The sequence below is a fragment of the Hyperolius riggenbachi genome, chromosome 3, assembly GCF_040937935.1.
Source record: "Hyperolius riggenbachi isolate aHypRig1 chromosome 3, aHypRig1.pri, whole genome shotgun sequence".
In the NCBI taxonomy this organism is placed as follows: Eukaryota; Metazoa; Chordata; class Amphibia; order Anura; family Hyperoliidae; genus Hyperolius; species Hyperolius riggenbachi.
In genome coordinates this window covers 410,829,701-410,852,634 of record NC_090648.1, presented here as the reverse complement: position 1 = coordinate 410,852,634, position 22,934 = coordinate 410,829,701, and the positions used below count along the sequence as shown (strand labels likewise).

The following is a 22,934-nucleotide window of genomic DNA, read 5'->3' as shown; positions in this document are numbered from 1 at the left end:
TAAATTGAAGGAAAGTCAAAAAGAATCTTTTTTTTTGTTTTTTTTTGTTTTTGTTTTGTTTTTTGTTTTCAATCAAGAAAAACTAATGATTATCCCGTATTTTCAATAAAAATCCAATCAGACATGTTGGAAAAATCTTTATATTCAATCTAATGGAATAATTGAGTGAAATTATCGAATTGAAAAAAAATGTTATTATCAAAAGGTACATAGTATTGTATTATTAGTGTTGCCCTCAATATGGAGCTTGATCCTGTGGGCTGCACTGCGGGGAACGAGTGCTCTAAGGGGCCCATACACTCAGCCGATTTTCTGGCCGACCGATCGATCTCGATTGATCGTTTGCAAATCGGTTGGCCAATCGACCGATCAATGGCCGATTTCGATGGATTTCCATCGAACTGGCAGGGTGGAAAATTTAGGTCGATCTGATGAGATTGCTTATCAGTTTGCATTGGCCTTAATGGAAATCTGATGGCAAAAAAAAAATGCCATCAGATCGAATTTCAATAGATTTCAAACTGAAATCTATTGGAATTCTCTCCTGGTAAAAAATGTTCTAAAAACGCATCAGCTAGATCATCAGATGCATTTCTTATCTATCCGCTGCCAATTTGACGAGTGTATGGGCACCTTTACAGATGCTTCCTGCTGCTTGTGCAGAGTAACGCACAATGTTGATATGGGAAGGGAAGAGGAAACCTCGCAGCGCGTGATTTAGCGGCTTCCAGCAACTGAAGTAAGGGGAGAGGGAACATTATGCTCTGGAGTTGCTGTCGTCTAAAAGCCCAGTATGTATTTGTAACTTCATAGTTCTGAATAGTGCAATGCTAGTAGGGCAGCAGATTTCTGCTAAAATCTGATAAATATGCATAACCCCTTAGACCACAATAATAGGGGAAGGAGTAGTTTCCCTCCTAAAATGCCTACAAGGAGGTGCAAGTGATCACATGGGGGTGATTTATGGTGGAACCTTAGTGTTTTCGGGTATCTGTTTTTTGTTCCTATCCCATCCGAGGGAAATGAATAAAAGTGAATTTTGTGATTTAATTATCTTTTTTGCCCATCCTATCACAATACCCTCTCAAGCTAATACAACTTTCTCACCATTATTTAAACAGGTGCTGAAATACTTGGCAAATCTGGGCGCATTATATTCTCCACATTGGGTGTTTGCATATTCTATGCTGTCGGATACATGCTTCTTCCCCTGATTGCGTTCTTCATTAGAGACTGGCGGATGTTGCTGCTGGCCCTTAGTGTTCCTGGATTCTTCTGCATTCCTCTCTGGTGGTAAGTATACTGGTAAGCAATGAGTAAAGTACCAGGCTGTCCTGTGGTTTACAATACAGTTCAAGGCCTCCTAATCTCTATTATACTTGTACACATCACAACTTTTATTGTTTTCTGGTAACATTTTATTTCATTTTATCAGAGTGAACGGCGCAGCAATAATCCATTGATAGATTAGTCATTACAGAAAAAAACAAGAATGAGCAAGTTATAGGAAAAGGTACCATCAAAATCTAAATACCGGCAAACAAACACCTGAAATGGATGGAAATGTCAAGTATTGTAATTTATGGAGAGACAAGCGATATGGTGTGCGCAAAACTGAAATCAGTTGACTAAAGTTGGTACAATAAAACTAGTAGAAACAATGTAGCATTAGGAAAACTAAGTAAATCAAGACCCTCAAATCTCCATGAAATGGGACTTAGGTGTACAGGTGTTGTATATGGAAGGAAAGTTACTAGTGTTGGGAGCAGCAATGTGCTAATACGCATAGTCAAGTCAGGTGCGCACACCAAATCTACTAAGGTGTGGGGACTAGATCCTTAAAAGTTTTTGATTCCGTGAAATCCACCCAGACCAGCCAAGCAGAGATACATTTCTTGGTAGTATTATAGTCAGATGTGGTCTTCTCTTCTAACTACATGATCTTGTTGATTGCCTCTACTCAGAGTGTAGTTTTATAGGGAAGCCAATGACTTTTCATTGTCTAGCAGTTGCTGTTCTTGTGGCAGTAAGAAGATGCCTCAATACCTCAATAAAGATTTTTCAAACTCATTCTCCCAGGGTATAAAACAATTACCATATCTGTACCACTATTGGGCTAAAGTTCATCATTGGGGGTACTGCTTTATGCGTGCCACATTTGTATTAACTGTAATATTGCTCTCTGCATCTGTGAACCCCCCCCCCCCCCCCCCCCCCCCACACACACACACACACATTTCTACTGCCCAATTTTTAATAAAGGTTTGTTTTAGATGGCTGCTCTACAAACAAATTGTAATGATCTGCTCTGCTGTCAGCACAGGCAGACAGCTGTTTGACCATTCTTTAGGTCTGAATGCCACAGGTCTCTGGAAAAGAGACCTGTCTTCACTTTGCAAGTTTCAGAGTTGCTCTGCTGGTGAGAAATTTGCATACACTTGTCATGCAAATTGCTTAGCGGTTTCCTCTGATGGCTTGCAGTATAAAAACCATTTCTTCCCAGAATTCCTTACTGGTCATGATGGTTTGTTCCTGCTAAATCTCCTGGAGTATCAGCCTTGCTATTGTTTGCTAAGATTATCTTAGAGTAATTCCTTGGGACTGCACTAGGCATCCCTTCTAGCGCAGTCAGGTTGTATTATCTGTTTTGCCTTGTTCTGTCTATCTGTTGCGATTGTCTTGTCACCAGCGGCGGTCGACAGGAAATCGTTCTGTCTGTACCCTGTCTTAGGGGTGCTAGCCAGAGCAGCGGTTGCTACTGGTAGACCCATCTGTTTGTCTGGATCGCATCCGCTCTAGCGGCAGTGGTGGTGGGTCCATCTGTGCTCTGTCTGGGAGTGTAGGCCAGGGCTGTGGTTGCTGCTGGCTGCTCCTTCTGTCTGTGTTGTCTGGTGCGAACGCTTGCTGTAGGCTCGGTGAGGTAACCGTTTAGCAAGCGTTCGCGTTCTCTATTTCGTGTTTGTGTTACATTGGTTAGTTGGGGTGGCACGCTTATCACTGGGCGCCTAACGCGCGGTGATCGTGTCTTAAACGCGTTCGCTGTTGCAAATGAGTGCAGTGTTCGCGTTTAGCGAGCGTTTGTTATTTTCCTTGATGTTCTGATCGTTGTTATTTGCTATGTCTTTCTTGCTACACTTGTGCTCTGTCTAATTTGGTCTTGTGTCACTTTTGGCAATCGCCACTCTTGCAATTGCGTTCCCACTTCGGTGCCGTTGTTGTGTGTTCACAGTCGCTGGGTGGCGACTAGATTGGAGGGCACACATACATTCTGTCTCTGTGCTCTCTCTCTTTAAGGGCTATCTTGCCCTGCATTGCTTTAACTCTTACAATTCTCATCTGGCATCTGTGGCCGTGCAGAGGCTGTGTTCGTCTGCACTCCACAGCTCCATCTGCCGGTGGGAATTGCCCTCTACAGGTGCATAGCACCCAAGCTGGGTTCTGTCAAATTACACGCTTGTGGAGGATTTCCGCAGTGTCAGCGCGCATCTTGTGTGCTGACCACGGAAATAATTCCGCAATCGTTACACAAATGTCCAGTTACACCTTTCAGTCAGTTTTATGCTTGACCGCTTTCCTGAAGAATGTGTTCATTCCTACTATAGGCTTTGTCACCATCTCACAAACTATGCACCCATAAAGAATGGTATTCCGATGAATGCATTATAGGGTACAAGTGTTCAAAGTGTGAAAGTGCAGACTTTGACTATGAGGGAAAAGGGACTGATAACAGAAATGAAGACTAGATGACTGTTAAAGAGACCTCATTGTTTCTGCTGGGCTTTAACCCATGACACTGCCATTGATTTTGTGGAGATAAGGTGGCCTTACACTTACATATTTGCAGCAGATTCGACCATCAGATTTCAGTCAGATGCCTGTCAAGTCGAAAACTAACAGGAATCTATCTAATGTGTGCCACACACTAGGAACAGATTTCCAACAGATTTCAGAATGAAATCTATTGGAAATCGATCTAAATGCATTAGTGGCCACAAATCGATCGATCGGAAATCGACCAGTGTATGGGCCCCTTTAAAGTGTTTTTCTTTCCTACATTATAAACGGTGTTTTTTTTTTAAATACTAGCATATATACAGTTCTTCATTGTTTTTGTTTCCTGGGTGAAAACAGGGAAAACTGTTGGGCAAAGAATAGCTGTGTATAGACTAGTTTCTTTCTTTCCTTTCCCACTGTATCTATACTTTGTCTATACAGTAGTGTTGTTCTCACATAGAATTGTCATAAACCCTATAGGCTTCAGTCTGCCAAAAAGATGTTTAGTGGAAAGATTGCTCGTAAATCTAGAGTCAGTACTAGAGTACTTGCTATTGACATCATTGGTGACCTATCAGGGTGCGTTTCCACTTGTGCGGTGGGAAATCGCCGCGGATTCTCCGAACGAATTCGCATGCAGGAGCGAAATCGCATGCGGTTGTATGCGAATTTTACCGCGAATTCGCATACGATTTCGCATGGATGACGCTGTGTGCGAATTTAACCATGTCAGTGCCTGTGTGCTTTTTCATTGATGCCATGCGAAATTGTATGAAAATTCGCATGAAAAAACACCATGCGAATTCCCTATTAAATACATTATATGCGAATCGCATGCGTGTGTGTGGTGTCCGAATTCGGATGGCTCTGCTGAGCAGATTTTTCCTGCACAAAAAAACGCTCCGTTTTCCTGACAAGTGGACACAGGCTCATTCACTTTTATTGGTTATGCGAATTTGCATGCGGGGAACGCATGCGAATTCGCGTTAGTGGAAACGCACCCTTACTGTTGTCCAACCTCTTAATTTACTGTTGTCCCCACAGCAGGGCTCCTCTCCCTCTATAGAACAGAATAAGCTACCTAACAGTGTGTCGGTACAATGACTGTCCCTGGAGCGTTCATAGAACTGTCTGACCAGGTGACAGTTATTGAATATGTGTGTATACAGATGAAGATTTTTATTTGTAATCAGATTTCACCATGTATGTAAGAGACAGGTTACCATATGCAATTCACGTTGTCCTTAGTTTTCTCCTATGAGATAATTTTTCATCTTCGATTTAAAATAACTTTTGCACTTCGCAATAGAAAAAGTACCAAAAGGTAGGGGGAAAAGTACTGTCAAAATTATTTTGAGTACTTGTTTGCTTGCTGGTGGTTTAAAAGGTATTTTATTTACAAGTTGTGAAAATATCACTTAGGAGAAAACCTTAGAGAACAAGTGAATTGCATATGGGCCAGGGTGACTTTAGTCCATGAATTGGGAGTATTGCTCCCTCCAGAAAGGGAAATGGGAGTAGATCATGGAAAAACAAAGATTTGGGATGTCTCATTTTCATCTGCCTTAAAGGGAACCTGAAATGAGAGTTATATGACAGGCAGAGGATCAGCAGGGTGGCCAGGTAACTGGTTTTGTTTAAAGTGGACCTGAACTCTTGCACAGGACAGAAGGGAAAACATAGAGAAATGCACCCTGTATTTTAGAGAGTTCAGCCTGTCTATTCTTCCTCATCAGTGTCTAATCACAAGTTGTAATTTGATCTCTCCCTGTGTCCGCTGACTGCCGCAGCAGATGAGCTAATTTGAAAGCACAGGATGTTAATAAGTCTACCTCCATGAAAGCAGGAAGTAGAAACACTGCAGTTCTATTGTAGGATTTGTATCAGCTGTAACAAAGAAATGTTTTTCTTTAAAGGTTATTATGCTGTTGCATATCTTTTACAGCAGAGAGAAAGTTCTGAGTTCAGGTCAACCTTAAAAGGAAATAAATATGGCTGCCTCCATATCATTCTCCCTTGAGGTGTTTTTTTTAACATACATATTAATCATTAATGGAAAACAGGGCTCTTTGTTCCAGAGCTGTGGAGTTGGAGTCGTGGAGTCGGAGTAATTTTGGATCCCTGGAGTCGGAGTCGGCAAAAAATGCACCGACTGACTCCTAATGAATTTGTAACTGTAATTAAAATAGAAAATATGATAAAATGTTCTATTTCTCAGATAATAGTCATTAAAAATAGTGTGTGTGTATGTATATGTATATGTATATTACAGTAATAGCTGTGCTTAGTCCACAAAAATGAAATAAACCAATCAAAATTGGTTACTTGTGCTGCTTCAATAAAGCAGTCCCCGTATTTATACAGTCAAATATACATACCTGATTGTGACTGTATATATGTGTACACAGGAATCTCATATATGTTATGGCCAAAACCAGAAATTGGCCAATTCTAGAATTGGCTGGCCGATTTGACGTCGGCCAAAGTCCAAAATGCTGGAAATTTCTGACATTGGCCGGCCAGTTCTAGAAACGGCCAAAGTCAGAAATTCCCAGCATTTTAGACTTTGGCCGACGTCAAACCGGCCAGTTCTATTCCCGTTTTGGCCGTAACATATTATATTAGCATTTTTATTAGTGTTGACATAGCTGTAGGCCGTGTGTGCAAGTGCACGTGGGGACAGACCTAGCCCGTTTTAAACGGGCTAATGCTGGATACACACACGTTGCATTTTGCAGTGCAATTCGCGGGATCGATTCGATTATTTCCAACATGTTCGATCGTGTTTCGATGGATACAGCCGTCGATTTTGCATACTTAATATGCAAAATCGACAGCTGGATCCATCGAAACACGAACGAACATGTTGGAAATAATTGAATTGATGGAATCGATCTCGCAAATCGCGCAGCAAAACTCAACGTGTGTATCCAGCATAAGGTCACTAATTATCCATAAACTGCCATCCTCCTCTCAAATTCCTCCCCCCACCCCCTTCCATTCTCTGTCCAACCCGTGTCACCTGGAGCCTTGGGTCATTCGAGGAGAAAGCAGCCGTTGTGAAGAGCTGAGCGGGGACAGCAGATTTCAGGGACACCAATCCTCCCCCCCCTCCCCCTGCCCCTCCGGAGCATATACCAATACCCCTGCTTCTCAAGCCCCGGGTCCTCACAGACTAACGGAGAATGGGGCACGGAGAACTTAGCAGAGGAAAGCTGAACAGGAGAGTGCAGACGAACGGGGGACAGTGGAACACCAGCAGGACACAGACAACTGACTGAGCTGCGCACAGCAGCTCATCGGAGAGCAGGGGATATGAAGCAGCCGGCATCGTCAGGGCAGCCCAGGGGTCCTTGTAAGTAAAACTGACAGCCGGAAACAGCGCGGGGAGAGGGGACAGAACAGCCAGCCAGAGACAGCGCAGGGAGAGGGGACGTAAAGCGGAGAGGTGAGCTTCGGGACTTGGCCGGCCACACTTACTTAGTACGCGATCTGGCCGGCCAAAATTCAGCAGCGTTTTGTGTATTGGCCGCAGAGAGCGGCCACTTCGCATTCTGACTGGCCAGAACCCGAAGTGGCCAGACTTCGGGTTCTGGCCGTAACATATATACTAAATAACATCTATACTGTAAGAATAAAGCCTGATGTGTAGCTGTGTCACTAATAGAGATGGTCAATGAGATGGAAATAATTCTGCATTGATGCTGATTTATGCAAATGTATGCACTCCCTTTGCTCATGAAATCAAATAATTTGATATGTTGTTAAAATTTGGTTTGGTGACTACAAATTAAAGGGTACCTGAGACGGATGAAAAGTAATGTGTGTTTTTTTTTTTTTTTTTGATACATACCTGGGGCTTCCTCCAGCCCCCTTCAGGCCAATCAGTCCCTCGATGTCCTCCTCCACCACCTAGATCTTCTGCTATGAGGCCTAGTGCACACCAGAGCGGTTCTGCTGCAGTTTGTGATCCGCTTGCGGGTGCGGATCCGCTAGGGTAATGTATTTCAATGGGCTGGTTTTGCAGAAACGCATACTCCCGGCTGCTGCAGATTTTGGATTGCGGATGCGTTTCTGCCTCAATGTTAAGTATAGGAAAAACGCAAACCGCTCTGAAAAACGGCACTTCAGAGCGGTTTGCCAGGCGTTTGTTACAGTAGCTGCTCAGTAACAGCTTTACTGTAACAGTACTTGAAATCTACTACACCAAAAACGCTTCACAAAACCGCAAAATGCTAGCTGAAACGCTACAGAAAAAGAAGAACAAGCGTTTCAAAATCTGCTAGCATTTTGCGGATCTGCTAGCGTTTTTTGGTGTGCACCAGGCCAGAATCCTGGTAATTCAGCCAGTCAGCGCAGTCCAGCCACGTGCCGCTCCCACAGCCAGGAACATTCTGCACCTGCGCAATAGTGCTGCGCAGCTGTAGTACGCTTCTGGCGGCGGGGTGTGTGCATGCGCACTATGCCAGACTGGCTCAAGTACCTGGACTCATAGCAGAAGATGCAGGTGGTGGTGGAGGACAATGAGGGACTGATTAGCCTGAAGGGGGCAGGAGGAAGCCCCAGGTTTGTATAAAACTTTAATTTCATCTGTCTCAGGTTTACTTTGTTACACAGTAGTACTATACTCAACTCTACAAATGTACTCCCCACAGAGCTACAGGGAATCCACTGAGAAAGTTGTGCACATTGAACAGAGAGGTGTTGTCTGTCACCCATAAACCTGGTTCAGATTGTACATGAATAATGTGTAATAGAGGAAGAATCTCCTCGTTCCCCTGCAGAGCACCTGCACATCATTCTTACATGCACCCACAGTTACATTGCCAAGGGCCTGATAGATGTTCTTTGTTCTGGTTTGTACCTTTTACAAGTACTCTTACCAAGGACTAGTTTTAGTCTAAAGGGAATAAATATAGTAGTCTACATATCCTTCTCACTTCAGTTGTCTTGTAAAATTGCTAAACGTTGGCAGTTAAAGGGAACCAGAGAGGATCAAAAAAAGGTTTTATACATACCTGGGGCTTCCTCCAGCCCCATACGCACGGATCGCTCCCACGCCGCCGTCCTCTGCTGCCTGGATCCGCCAGTACCGGGTCCTGTCATTGCCGCCAGTCGGCCGGCGGTCGTGGCCGATTTTCCGCATCACACGGAGCTCCCTCTATACAAGTACGCATGAGGCTGCCTCCTGCGCAGCCGCATGCGTACGGGTATGGAGGGAGCCCCTGTGATGCGGACAATTGGCCGCGTCCGCCGGAAGTGACGGGCCCGGTACCGGCGGTTCCAGGAAGCGGAGGATGGCGGCGTGGAAGCGATCCAGGCTTATGGGGCTGGAAAAAGCCCCAGCTATGTATAAAAGTTCTTTCTATTTCCAGGCTCCATTCCTCTCTGGTTCCCTTTAAGAGATGAATTTCACGTTACATACTTTTAATCAACAAAATTGTAATATGCAAATTAGAGGAGTCGGAGTCGGTGGAATCCTAAACTGAGGAGTCGGAGTCGGTGGATTTTTGGACCGACTCCACAGCCCTGCTTTGTTCTCCATCTTACAGTTCAAATTAATAGCTTAATGCATTCACCAAAGCGCTAATTGTATTTAAATACTGTGACCAAACTGGCTGTACTCAGCCCACTAACTAATACGTAAACATTTTTTATAGATCTATACTCCAGATTAACCATCTTAAATGAAGTTATTTATCCAGTGCATTAGTGCAAATGTCCACTTCTGTATATGGCAGCGGGGATTCAACTTGTCCTGTGTTCAAGAAGAGAATTCAGATAGTCTACTTCTAGTACAGAGCACTCAAATTAGCTCATGGTGAACCAGAACCATGTTTACATTAACCCAGAACCACTAGGAAAGCATAAGGGGCAAAAAAAAACCTCAGAAAAGCTCTGTTAATAATGCCAAATATTACTCATCTTTCTCACAGTTAGGGTGAGTACTCCATCTAGTGGCTGAAACTCAGTATTTCTTTAATTTTACAATTATACTGTGTTAAATATCCCTAGAATTCTTGGATGGGACAAACAGCCATAGTGCAGCTCAAAGACTCATGGGTCCTTGACATGTGGGATTGTCCTGTGAGATTCTATTAATTATGTTACTTGCTGGATCGTACCATAGAATATGACTTATTTATATATTTTTCCTAATTGGAGTATAAAGCGTATACTTCAGTTTTTATGTCAGTATTCTTAGAGGGCAAAGATAGACAATGGGAGTTGCTAAAGTGTGATGTCAAGTCAGGTACATACCTACATTAACCCATTGCGCTCCAAAATTAATGCGCGCAGCAACCTGTAACACAGACAGCAATATAAACTCATAAGGTTGTTAAAATAGAGGATATGTTAAATGGAACCCAAGGTCAGAGGCATATGGAGGCTGTCATATTTATTTCCTTTTAAACAATACCAGTTGCCTGGCAGTCCTCCTGGTCCTGTGTTTCTGATACTTTAGGCCATAGACCCTGAACAGGCATGCAGCAGATCAGGTACTCTGACTAAACTGACTCAAGTTTTACTGGATTAGATATATGCTTGTCCCAGGGTTTGCGCTAAAGCACTACTTTTTCCAGAAGATCAACAGGGCTGCCAGGCAACTGGCATTGTTTACAAGGAAATAAATGTCAGCCTCCATATCCCTCTCACCTCAGGTTTCCTTTAACAAAAAACTGCCTTAGAAGTGTTTTTTTTTTGTGTTTGGCCAGTTACCCCTTTGCCCCTCCAGCTGCATAATGGGTTGGGAGTGTCTGAGAAGCATGCCTACCTCTGTCTGCTGCTTTCTTTCCCACAATCTTCTTTCCTGATGTCCAAACCTCCTTCTCCTGGCTCCCTCTAAATCCTGTTTGTTGGCACTACGCACCAGATACAGACACGACTTGAGGGATACTCTAAGAGAAAGATGCTCAGACACTACGTTAGATTCTAACCTCAGTAATGGAAAATCTTTGGACGATCCGGAGGTTTCCTGTATCCTCTATCGTTCCAGTAAAGTGTCCCTCCAAACTTATTTTACTGAAGCTTTCAAATCCAGTTAACCTCCTGGCTGTAGATGAGCACATTTCGACTGGGAATGCATGAGTAAGGTCCGTGCATCGGTGCATGCCCAGAAGAATAAAGCCACTTATGCATGCATTTTTTCCTGTATATGAGGTCCTTTTGATTTTCCATTTTCTCTACACTTCTGAGAGAATTATGACTGAGATATTTTAAGTCTTAAGGTGGTGAAAGCTTTCAAATCTTGCCTGTGTCACATCCTAACAAAGCAAAAGCTACTGTAAAGTCAGCAAATTAACAATTGTATACACTCCCTTGCAGCACAAATGTAATTATAAGCAGGCTGTCTTGGACTAGCTTGCGTTGCTGAGTCCCTGGTTTGAATCCCAGCCAGGGCACGATCTTCAGAGTTTGTGTGTTTTCCCTGTGCCTGCGTGTGTTTCCTCTGGGCACTCAAGTCCCCCCCCCCCCCCCCCCCAAATACCAGGACAGCCTGGTTATTAAAATGAAATTGGTGCTGCAGGTGATGCAATCACACAAGTCTTAATTGGCTGACGTTCCAGCAGCTATTGCTGTGGTTAGATGCGACTCTGGCAAGAACAGCAAAAACAAATCCAGTCCAGGTGGGCTAGATAATTTATATTCTCTAGTGTCTTCCAGCTCAGGGCTCTTTCACACTAAGACGTTGCGTTTGATGCGACGTTAAGGTCGCATAACGTGCCCCTAATGCAATGCATGTTAGTTTTGGTTGGACGTTATATTGAACTGCGTTATTCGTCTCTTGATTCGTACTTTTTGACGCATACTGATAGAACGAAAACGGCGCACGCGTCACATTTTTTTTTAAAAAAAAAAGGACATTACTGAGCATGTGCAAACATTGTAACGCAGCTAAATACGAGTATAACGCACAGCATGCTGCACTTTCATTTAACGTACAGCGTTATACTCCAACGCAACGTGGGCACTGTGAACAGCCCATTGATTTTTCAATACTGTGAGTTGTTCTGCGGTAGGGGCTGCTGTAACGTGCGACTAACGTCCTGATGTGAAAGCAGCCTCAGACTATTGCTAAAAGAGCTCCATAGTGTAACATGTTCAAAGTTCAGCAGCTTTGGTAGAGTAATTAGTTTGGCGGAATTATTCAAATAAATACAACTGCATGTATACATTAACCCGTAGCCATGAATACGTGGTTCACTAATTCTCACATCTGGATAATTGGCTTTTAATTATTTTCTACTGCTCCTACAAATGCTAGGTTTGTGGTGTTAAATGGTAACACATTGATTCTGTGATCTGTTTGCTTGATAGATAATTAGTGCGTGAAAGAGGTTTTCATTACAGGTAGGAGAAATGAGACCCAGGAAGCTTGAGCATGCTGGGTTATTCTATGGCATGAGGCCTCATCAACACTCACAATTACTGTCTCCCGTAGGGATTAGGACTCCATTAATGGTTTTTAAACTCAGTAAATTCTAATGACATTTTGCTCAGTTTAAAAAACCTTTTCATATATTTTTTTTTTTTTTGTCCCCACTATTTTCCTTAAAGAGGAACTCCAGCCTAAACAAACATACTGTCATTAAGGTACATTAGTTATGTTACTTAAAATAAATAGGTAATATAATCTCTTACCCACACTGTTTTAAAAGAACAGGCAAATGTTTGATTTCATGATGGCAGCCATCTTTTTGGTTGAAAGGAGGTGACAGGGAGCATAAGAAACCGTTCCAACTGTCCTGTGTCCTGAGCACCTCTCCCAGTTGCTAGGCAACATGAACAACAACATAGGAAATCCCATCATGCTCTGCTCAGCATCAGGGAAAAAAAGCCCGGGCTTTTTTTCTTTGATGGGTGGAGCTTAGCTAAAAATGCAGCTAAAAATGATGCTTTGGTAAGAAAAACAAAGTTCTGATGCTATGAAACTGTTAAAGAAACACCAAGCCTTTTCAGTTCTGCTGAGTAGATTTTTAGTCCGGAGGTTCACTTTAACATATCGATTGTGACAATAGCATGTATGGAGGCTTTTCTATTAACCGCTAAAGTCGGCACAAAATTACACGTAACTATGACAAATTGCGAATGGATCACACAAAATTAATTGAATTTCCAAATCATAATTGCGTATGGCTGTAATTGCAACATTTTGTGTAATTGTAGTTCGCAAATGACAGCTTATCTCCAGTTGGACTAGCATAACTCTCACTGATGACTCATTACAAGCAATAAACTATGTGACAATACTATTTCTAGGTTGTAAATTTGGTGTCTTAAAGCAGTGTTTCTCAACATTTTATCGGTATGTACCCCTTACAAAACCCTGTACTCACCAAGTACCCCCTAGCATAGTAAACATTATATATTTAACATAATTGGTTCTAAACAATATCCAAGCTTTTTACTGTTGCTTTTAATTAGCTAAAACACTAATTTGGTGTTTAAATAAGATTTATCATTTTCTGAAACTCTAAATTTGTTATTCTTGGTTAAGTATGGTATATCAAGCCCAAGTACCCCCTGGAACCATCAGAAGTACCCCCTGGGGTATGCGTACCACACGTTGAGAACCTAGGTCTTAAAGGATACCTTAGCATTAAATTAAATTAAAAAGGGACGCCTAATGTGTGTATGCAGAGCTGTGCGGATCCTTACCGCGCCTCCTGTGTCTCGGCATTGCCCTCTATTCTCTGGTAATTCTTCCTCTTCCTTGTCGGTGACCTCCGACCCGACATACTGCGCTGCGCCTACGCAGTATGTCTGCTAGGATGCCTCGCAGCAATGCGAATATGCTGACATCCTATGGCGTCGCCGGGGACCGTGGTCACAAGGCTCACTTGCAGACACACTTTGCAGGCGCAGAGCAGTATGTCCGGGTCGGAGTTCAGGACCGTGCCGTCCAGGAAGAGGAATAATTGAATTATTACCGGAGAATGGATGGAGACGCCGGGGTACAGTAGGGATCAGCACAGCTCCCCAACATTAGGCATCCTTTTTAAATTTAGCGCTAAGGTATCCTTTAACCCTCCTACATATTGTGCATATGAATAGGGCGGCAGATATAGACATTACTAAATTTATTGTTTAGTAAAAGGGGTGCCAGGAAATGTTGTAAAATATGGTTTATAATACTGATATTGTGCTATTTCTCAATGTAACCGCTATTTTGCATGTAGTAAAATGGGCAAAAGGAAAAGTGATAAAATATTGGTTTACTGATTTTCTACTGCTTCACTCACATAGTGAAATATTGGTAATCTTTACTGATATTTTGCTATGACCAAACCTCTCCCTACTCTCACACGGAACCCTTCCCTGGTGGTGCCTAACATTAACCTCCTGAGCATTACGCCGCTCAGGAGGTTTTGCTAACCTGAATCCGCCATTATGAAACTTTGTGTTTCTACTGATAAATAAGCTGTTAGCTAGCACTAGGCTAGCTAGTATATGTGGCCGGCACTAACCCCCTCCCCTCCCCGCTCGCCCAGAATCCCCCCCAGTTATACATTACCCTCCCCGCTCGCCCAGAATCCCCCCGGTTATACATTATCCAGCCTGGCTCCAGCGATCGGCTCAGCCTTCCCGTACAGCTTCGGTCTTTTCTATGGGGAGGATCATATATGACGCCATGCGCAGACCTGATCCTCCCCATAGAGAAGATGAGAGCTGTGCAGGGAGGCTGCACCGATCGCTTCAGACTCTTTAGCCACCCCCAAACACCGTTTGAACATAATGCAAACAAAGGTTGTATGAAATATACCATCTGGCAGGCAGTAATGTTTGTGTATTTGTTTGTGTTATATACCAGGCCTGTGGAGTCGGAGCAATTTTGGGTGCCTGGAGTCGGAGTCAGGAATAGATGCACCGACTCTTAATGAATTTAAACTGTAATTAAAATAGAAAATATGATAAAATGTTCTATTTCTCTGATAAGTCATCATAAAAAATGTATATAAACAGTAAGGCCCGGTTCAAATTGGCGTTCTGAGCCAAAAGGATCCGGTGAGCTGATCCGGTCTTCGTTTCACCAGATCCGGATGGCTCAGTCCGTGGCCCGGTTCACATAGTGAAAACTGATCTGATCAATGATTGATTGGATCCGTTTTCACTCAGCAAATACATACCTTATTTTTAGTACTAGCTGGCGGTAGAGGCTTCCACTTCTTGCGCTGTGACTACACAGCGCATCATGCGACTAGTCATGACTCGCTGTGTAGTCACATGACGCGGAAGAAGACGGAAGCCTCTACTACTGAAAATAAGGTGTGTATAAACCCTCCCTCACCCACCCACCCGGCTGCTGCACCCACTCCTCACCCTCCCGTCGATAGATACGCGTCGGCTCATGCCCCCATCCCCTGTGGAACGGTCCGTTTCTTCACTTTCCCATTGCCCCAATGCTGCAATATTTTTTGTCCAGATCCGTTCTGCTGGGCAGAACGGTCTGGGAAAATTAGGGCCTGCAGCATTTTTTAGATCCATGGACCGGAACGTATCCGCACCAACTGAGGCATGTGAATGGATCCATAGGTTAACATTGGATCCATTCACATCCGTTCCGTTTTGTACGGTATACGTTCCGATCTGGAGAAAACCGTTAATGTGAACCGGGCCTAATAGCTGTGCTTAGTCTACAAAAATGAAATAAAACAATCAAAATTAGTTACTTGTGCTGCTTAAATAAAGCAGTCCCCGTATTTTTAAAGTCAGATATACATATCTGATTGTGACTGTACAGTATATATGATGTGTACACAGAAATCTTTTATATATACTAAATAACCTATATGCTGTAAGTATAAAGCCTGATGTGTAGCTGTGTCACTAATAGAGATGGTCAATGAGGGAAATAATTCTGCGTTGATGCTGATTTATGCAAATGTATGCACTCTCTTTGCTCATAAAATCAAATAATTTGATATATTGTTAAAATTTGGTTTGGTGACTACGAATTAAAGGGTACCTGAGATGGATGAAAAGAAAAGTTTTATACATACCTGGGGCTTCCTCCAGTCCCCTTCAGGCCAATCAGTCCCTCGCTGTCCTCCTCCACCACCTGGATCTTCTGCTATTAGTCCCGGTAATTCAGCCAGTCAGCGCAGTCCAGCCATGTTTTTCAGGACAAACTAGGCTTTCTTCCAGTAATCTTTTTTCCAGGGCTGTGGAGTCAGGGCAATTTTGGGTACCTGGAGTTGGAGTCGTTGGATTCACAAAATTAGGAGTCGAAGTCGGATGATTTTTGTACAGACTCCACAGCCCTGATTTTTTTTTTTCTTCTTTTTCTCCCCTAAGTATTTTTTAATTTCACAGGCACGAATTAAAGAAAATTAGGCGTAAATGCGATAATCAAGCATTGCCTCAAAATACGTTACTTGGCTCGTCCCAGTTAAAATGATACCATACATGCCTTATTTCATCACTAGTTGGGCATGTAGCATACCATTACCGCTAGCCTGTGTGTCTGTAGCGATGCAATCGCTAGGCTGCATAGTTTGGGGACCCTAGTTCTGTATAGATGCATTGCTAGGCAACAACACTGCAATGCATCTATATAGCGTTGGGTCCTCGAGCTGTCGCCCTATTGATCGCTATGGGCGGCAGCCATTACAGTTATCCATGAATCTTAGCGCCAAGTATAGGTGACACAAGGAGTTTATTATTCTGGTAGGGGTTAAAATGTAAAAAAACAAAATAGAAGTACACTTTATTATAAGATGGGCTCACTGTCACTAACTTTCACCTAACTTTATGTGAATGATTGCTCCATGAACACACAGAGGCACAGATCAGGACACACAGAGTACGTCCAAAAACTATCAGGTTAATGATAAAAAGAGCTATTGTTTATTTAGATTAGCGCAGTGACCATATTAAAAGCGATATAGTTTTATATTTATACAGCGCCCTTTTTATACAGTCAGCGCCAGTAGATAAAAGGTTTGTATTGATGTGAATGGGGCGCCCTTTTTAATAGGCTCCATTATTACATGATACCCCGCTACATATACTTTTTTGCTTTATGCTGCATCAGGGTGACAACCTTTTGGTTTTCCTCTTGCAGCAGCTGTTTGGGCTATGGAGGTGGCACACTCATTTTAAATATTCTAGAGAAAGGATTCATTTTGTTTATTAGCTCGCCTGATATCTGCAAACATTTTTTCCTTACAGGATGATTCCAGAATCTCCACGGTGGCTCATATCTCAAGGAAGAATTACGGAAGCAGAAGCTATAATAAGAAAGGCAGCCAAGAAAAATGGCAAAACAGCACCTGACATAATATTCAGTGTGTCTGAGGTAATTTTTATTACTAAACAATACGTACTAAATCACCACAAGACCTACCGTAGCTATCAGTGTGAAGACTGACATTCGTTTCCCACAATATTTCACAAAATATGCCCCAATCTCTGTATGGTAAGCAGAGAGTCAAATATAAGCATAAGGGCTGTATTCCACCAAAAATCGGGTGAGATCAACGTCACAAACGTCATGTGATCTTTTCCATTTAAACATAACGTTTCTAGCTTCAACAGGTATTAAAAAAGTGTTTGCAAAGGCCAAATATTGAAGCGCACTGGGCAGTGCCTTAGAGATAGAAAAAATGCGAGTGCTCTAATGAAGCACTGCAAACGTTTCAAAACTGCTTTAAAGAGACTCCGTAACAAAAATTGCATCCTGTTTTTTATCATCCTACAAGTTCCAAAAGCTATTCTAATCTGTTCTGGCTTACTGCAGCACTTTCTACTATGACAGTCTCTGTAATAAATCAATGTATATTTCCCCTGTCAGACTTGTCGGCCTGTGTCTGGAAGGCTGCCAAGTTCTTTAGTGTTGTGGTTCTGATATGAACTCCCCCTTCCAGGCCCCTCTATGCACACTGCCTGTGTATTATTTAGATTAGAGCAGCTTCTCTCTTCTCTCTTATCTTTTACAAGCTGGATAAATCGTCCTCTGAGCTGGCTGGGCTTTCACATACTGAATAATTACAGACAAGGGCAAAGTTGTTTGCAGGAAGAAAAGAGCAGCCTGAAACTTCAGTGCATGAGAGATGCAGGGGAAAGAAACACACAAATGATCTCTTGAGATTCAAAAGGAAGGCTGTATACAGCCTGCTTGTGTATGGATGTATTTTCTATGTGTGGACATACTGTACATCAACCTACTTCCTGTTTTGGTGGCCATTTTGTTTGTTTATAAACAAACTTTTTAAAACTGTTTTTAACCACTTTTAATGCGGCGAGGGGCAGCAAAATTGTGTCAGAGGGTAATAGGAGATGTCCCCTAACGCACTGGTATGTTTACTTTTGTGCGATTTTAACAATACAGATTCTCTTTAAACTGAGACTGCTAAAAGATTACTGCAGTTAATAGTTTTTATTTACTAATTACAATGTACAAAGTCATTAAACAGAAAACTACCAATATTTGGTGTGAATCCATTTTCCCAGGCACTCTTGCAAACTTGCACGATTTTGTAGGCCTAAGATGCACACAATTGATGTAAAACTAAGCCGCTGCAGCATGTTGCATAGAGCCTCGGCCACTTATAACTTCACATTACTTTTTGTACCTGTGTCCTGGCCCTTCTTTGGGCTAATTTGTTTGTTCTACTTGAAAAGTAGGCGTCACAAACGTTGGATCTTATTGGAATGAATAAATATAGGAATTTGTGGACATTTTTTTTTTTTTCAATCATTGCTGACTTACAGCACCCACTTTTTAGGCATTATTCTATATGGTGTGCAAAATATGCACAATTTCTTTATGCTAACAAACTGCGATAATTAAAAACCATGTATGCAGAAAGGGGAATTGTAGCAGTTTTCATAGTTTACTTGAAAAAAGATGTCATTCCAAGTTCAAACAGAACATATGCAACATTACTAGCCTGCATGCTCACATATCCAAGTTAATCCGGAGGAAAACTCTTAGAAGACTTAGACCAGATAGGTGTAAACAGTGTAGAGCTTTCCCTAGATCCTGATGTCTGACTATGTCCGACAGGGAGCATTATGGCTGCTGCTGGCCACACCTTCATCAGATCTAATCTGACACGGCTTCGGGCACCTCAGATCAGTGTCCACTTTATTCTCTTCTGGTACCACATTGCACAAGGTAACGACCTATTATGTTTGCGAGGTGGGACTAGACCATGCTGACCCTACTCCACCTTCCTCCTGTTCTGCTGATTGACAGGTCTCTTCCTGGCACAAGTGTGTCATTCTCCTCTTCGTGCCTTGCAGACGTCTAGGGACAAAAAGCTGATCTGCCAAGCTTTTATATTGCCCTTTGACATATTTCATGCATGTTAATTATATCACAAATGTTCTCAATACGACATAAGCCCAAATTATCTAACCTTTCCTGGTAAATGAGACTTTCCATCCCTCTGACCAAGTTTGTGGCTTGTCCTCTGCTCTCTAAAACTCCAGTGTTTATTCCTGTAATGTGGTGCCAAGAACTGTAATCCATACTTGTGGCCTTATAAAACAGTTAAACAGGGGCAGTATTATGCTAGCAACGCATGTTTTTGTTTAGAAGTTTAAAGTTGATAAAGCTCATGAGGATGCAGTATTTTTATTCTGAAATATCCAATTCATCGGGATGTCCCCTTTCATCTAGCTGTGATTGCCCCCCTATTTTCTTGAAAAAAAAAACCTCTCTCTGTGTTGTTTGACATATTGTATGCTGTTTGAAGAGTCTATTGAGGAGGCCCATTCTTTCTAAGCTCTTCTGCTCAACTGACTCCAGCAAACTATTCCTATATGTATAGATTCAGCTGCATTTCTTCACCACATGGCTCTACTGATTCTCAGCCAGAGAACCTGAAAGAATTCAGAATAATATTTAAAAGCCCTAGTGTATTGACTGCACACCGGACAAAAAAGGCCTCAGAAGACTTCTCATAATGTCAGAGTGGGTGGTGCTTTTAACAATCGCATCATAAACCCTTGTTTGTATGGCCAAGCACCCCACTAGGTACAGGGATTTGCCCAAAGGTCTGGTAGTGGAGATGGAGCTCCTAAAATGGGTTGGGCCTACACAACTCTTTCATTACAGGAGCCATACCCAGTTAGGGCAAAGCTTTTGGGTGCCCTGCTCTTTTGTATGCTCCCCTCTGTTGACTAGTGCAGGGCTGTCTGAGGAGGAGAGGCTTTGATGTTTGCAGGGAGGTCAATTTTATATTGAAAATGAACAACTTTGCTGTGCAGTATTGCTGAACATATGCAGGTTTGTTTTTTAAGGTGGCCATGCAAGATTGGAAGAAAGCTTTCAGGAATAATTTCTTCATTTGGCCTGAGTTTCTTTATGCACAATATTCACAAATGTGTAATTTTACATGCATTATCGTTCACTAATTAACACAAAGCTTTGCTAATGCCTAGTGCTGGTGAATGATGAGGTAGGCAGAAGGCTGGAAAAAAATCCTTAAAATTGGCTTTAAAATGTTAGTGCACCAGGCCCTTAAGTGATATGGATACTGAAGACCGCGTTCCTGTAATGCCATTGTAAAAGCTAGAAAACTGTTAGTAAAATTATTTTTTGTTTAAAAATTAGTGTGAGAAATAGGAAAAATCAGGAGGCATGGAAAAGAAAACCTAAAAACAGCAAACATTGCTACCAATAAAACACAGAAATAGCGTTATTTCTTAATGGAAAAATACAGACGTAGCCTTCACAATCCGCACATGGTTGTGTTGTTTACCTCGGCTAAGTACAACCTCCTTCCAGATGTGCCTGAGGCTATTCTGCTGCCGTGTGGAAACACGGCATAATCGCAGGGCATGCCAACTTCCAGACCATTCCAGTGGATTAAAGCCCAAACCTGTAAACAGATTTAACCCATGCTGACAGAATATTTCCTAAGGATGTGAAGTAATATGTCTCTCATACTGAAATATTAAAAGAACGTACTTACTACTTCAAGTTAATTTTTTCTTTAGCTATTGGTGAATGTTCAAGTTTCAATGTTTTAAAGGAATTGTAGATTTGTATATACAAGTTTTGTGTCACTTCACAAATTTTACACCCAGGTCTCAATTCAAAAGCTTTTCTCCTGCGTTTTTTGCTTAGGAAATTTTTTTTCATCTCGTGTAAAAAAAAAAATTATATATATATATATATATATATATATATATATATATATATATATATATATATATATATATATATATATATATATATATATATATATATATATATATATATATATATATATATATATATATATATATAATATAAAAACAATAAAAAATGTATTATAACCTAGCGAGTGCGAAAGTATAGAGAAGTGTCAAAAATAGTCATTTCAAATTAATCCATTAGTCTGGCACTGATTTTGACTACTGTTTTTTTTTTTGCTTGCCTGGGGCAAAAGGGTTTGTTATTGAGAATGTGCAAAACCCTCTCCTGTGAGTAAAACCCTGGATAAACATTTATTGAATCAGGGCCCATGATTTCATCGATCTCCTGTAATAGTTGCAGTAGTCATTTGTCTGCAATAGTTACCTGTATTGATAATTAGAAAAAGTAAATTTATTTAATCTGTTCATTTGGACAGTGTATCTACACACCTGTGGACCTCAATTCAGCACAAGTGGCGTTTTACAGCGACACTGGACAAATGGGCAAATAAAACGTGTCCGTTTTATCATCGTAAGCACGTTTTATTTTTAAACTATAATGGCTGAAAACTGAGGAAATCTCTTATTTTCACTGCTGAGAGCAGTAGAAGCTTGCTTATCTCTGGTCATTGGCAAAGGCAAGCATCTCCCTGTGCCTTTGTTTTTACTCTGCCCCCCTCCTTTTCTGCTAAAGGTGACTCAGCTGTTTAGTGTGTCTATCCAGCAGAGGGAGTGGAGCAGAGTAAAGACACAAGTACAGGGAGATTCTTGCCTTTGGCAATGACAAGATATAAGCAAGCTTTTACTTCTCTCTGCAGCGAAACTGCATGGTTTTACATGCAGGGAATACTTGGGAATGCTCTCAAATGTTCTTTTATGTAATTGAGTAGTTACTAAAATGTTAGTGTTGGGTGTATAATCCCAAACTGATCTGACCAAAATGAAACACACTGTATAAACAGAATAGATAGATAGATAGATAGATAGATAGATAGATAGATAGATAGATAGATAGATAGATAGATATAAAGTGTTCAAACCAACTACTGATTTTCAATTTTGATTTTTACAGTTGCAGGATCCAAAGGAGCAGTCTCACAAGGTGTATACTTTTTATGACCTTATTAAGACAAGGAACATTCGCACAGTGACATTTCTGTCAATTTTACTCTGGTGAGTAGGAAATGACTAGCTGAAAAATGTTCTGCATTACCACTGAAATGTTTAATCTGTGATTTTTAACATTTTTTTGAGGCTAACCACATGCAAATTCAGAGAGGGAAGTTCATCTTATTGAAATCAATAGGCTGCTGTCCGATTAGCAAAAACCATGTCACGTAAGCCAATCCCTATAGCCGTGCATAGCACTTCTAAAGGGATTCTCATGTATTCTTGCATCACAGCAGGTGCCTGTGTACGTCTGAGATGCTTGCCGGCTACAGTGGAAACAGGCCCTTAGAGACTTTATAAGGTTTTACTTCAGTGGTAATTGGCATATCTATGAGATGTAACATAAGGAATAACGCGTAGGAAATAGCTTCTGATGTATCATCAGACATTAGTTCTACCTTAGGCACATGTACAACATTCAGTGTTTGCTAGAACACCACAGGAGAGAACTATTGCTATCACCATAAAATCAAAATAATTTTTTCGAACTTAATTCCCATTGGTTACACTCTGAAATGTTTTTTGGGGTCACACTGAAATGTTTCCTTCAATTTCTGTTAAGCTATTGTGTGTTTTTAAACGTTGTACCTCCTTTTGAAATGTGTTTTTTCTTTAGGATGATTATATCTGTAGGATACTTTGGTTTGTCACTAAACACTCCCAACTTACATGGGGATCCTTACTTGAATTGTTTCCTGTCTGCTATTATTGAAGTCCCTGCTTATATCATTGCATGGGTGCTGCTACGAAGTTTCTCACGCAGATACTCCACTTCCAGCACATTGTTCCTCGGGGGAGTGGTTCTGCTTTTCATTCAACTAGTGCCTCAAGGTAAGATGTGCTTCAACAGCTACATTCTA

General features: G+C 41.7%; 1 protein-coding gene across 1 annotated transcript in view; it reads left to right on the top strand.

Annotated features, from left to right (window-relative positions):
* Positions 1-22,934, top strand: part of LOC137564095 (organic cation/carnitine transporter 2-like) — a 99,573-nt gene that overhangs the window by 29,803 nt on the left and 46,836 nt on the right. The window contains exons 4-7 of the mRNA XM_068277458.1: positions 1,122-1,293; positions 16,948-17,074; positions 21,977-22,077; positions 22,691-22,905. Of these exons, the coding sequence (XP_068133559.1) occupies positions 1,122-1,293; positions 16,948-17,074; positions 21,977-22,077; positions 22,691-22,905 (615 nt within the window). The remainder of the gene's footprint in view (positions 1-1,121; positions 1,294-16,947; positions 17,075-21,976; positions 22,078-22,690; positions 22,906-22,934) is intronic.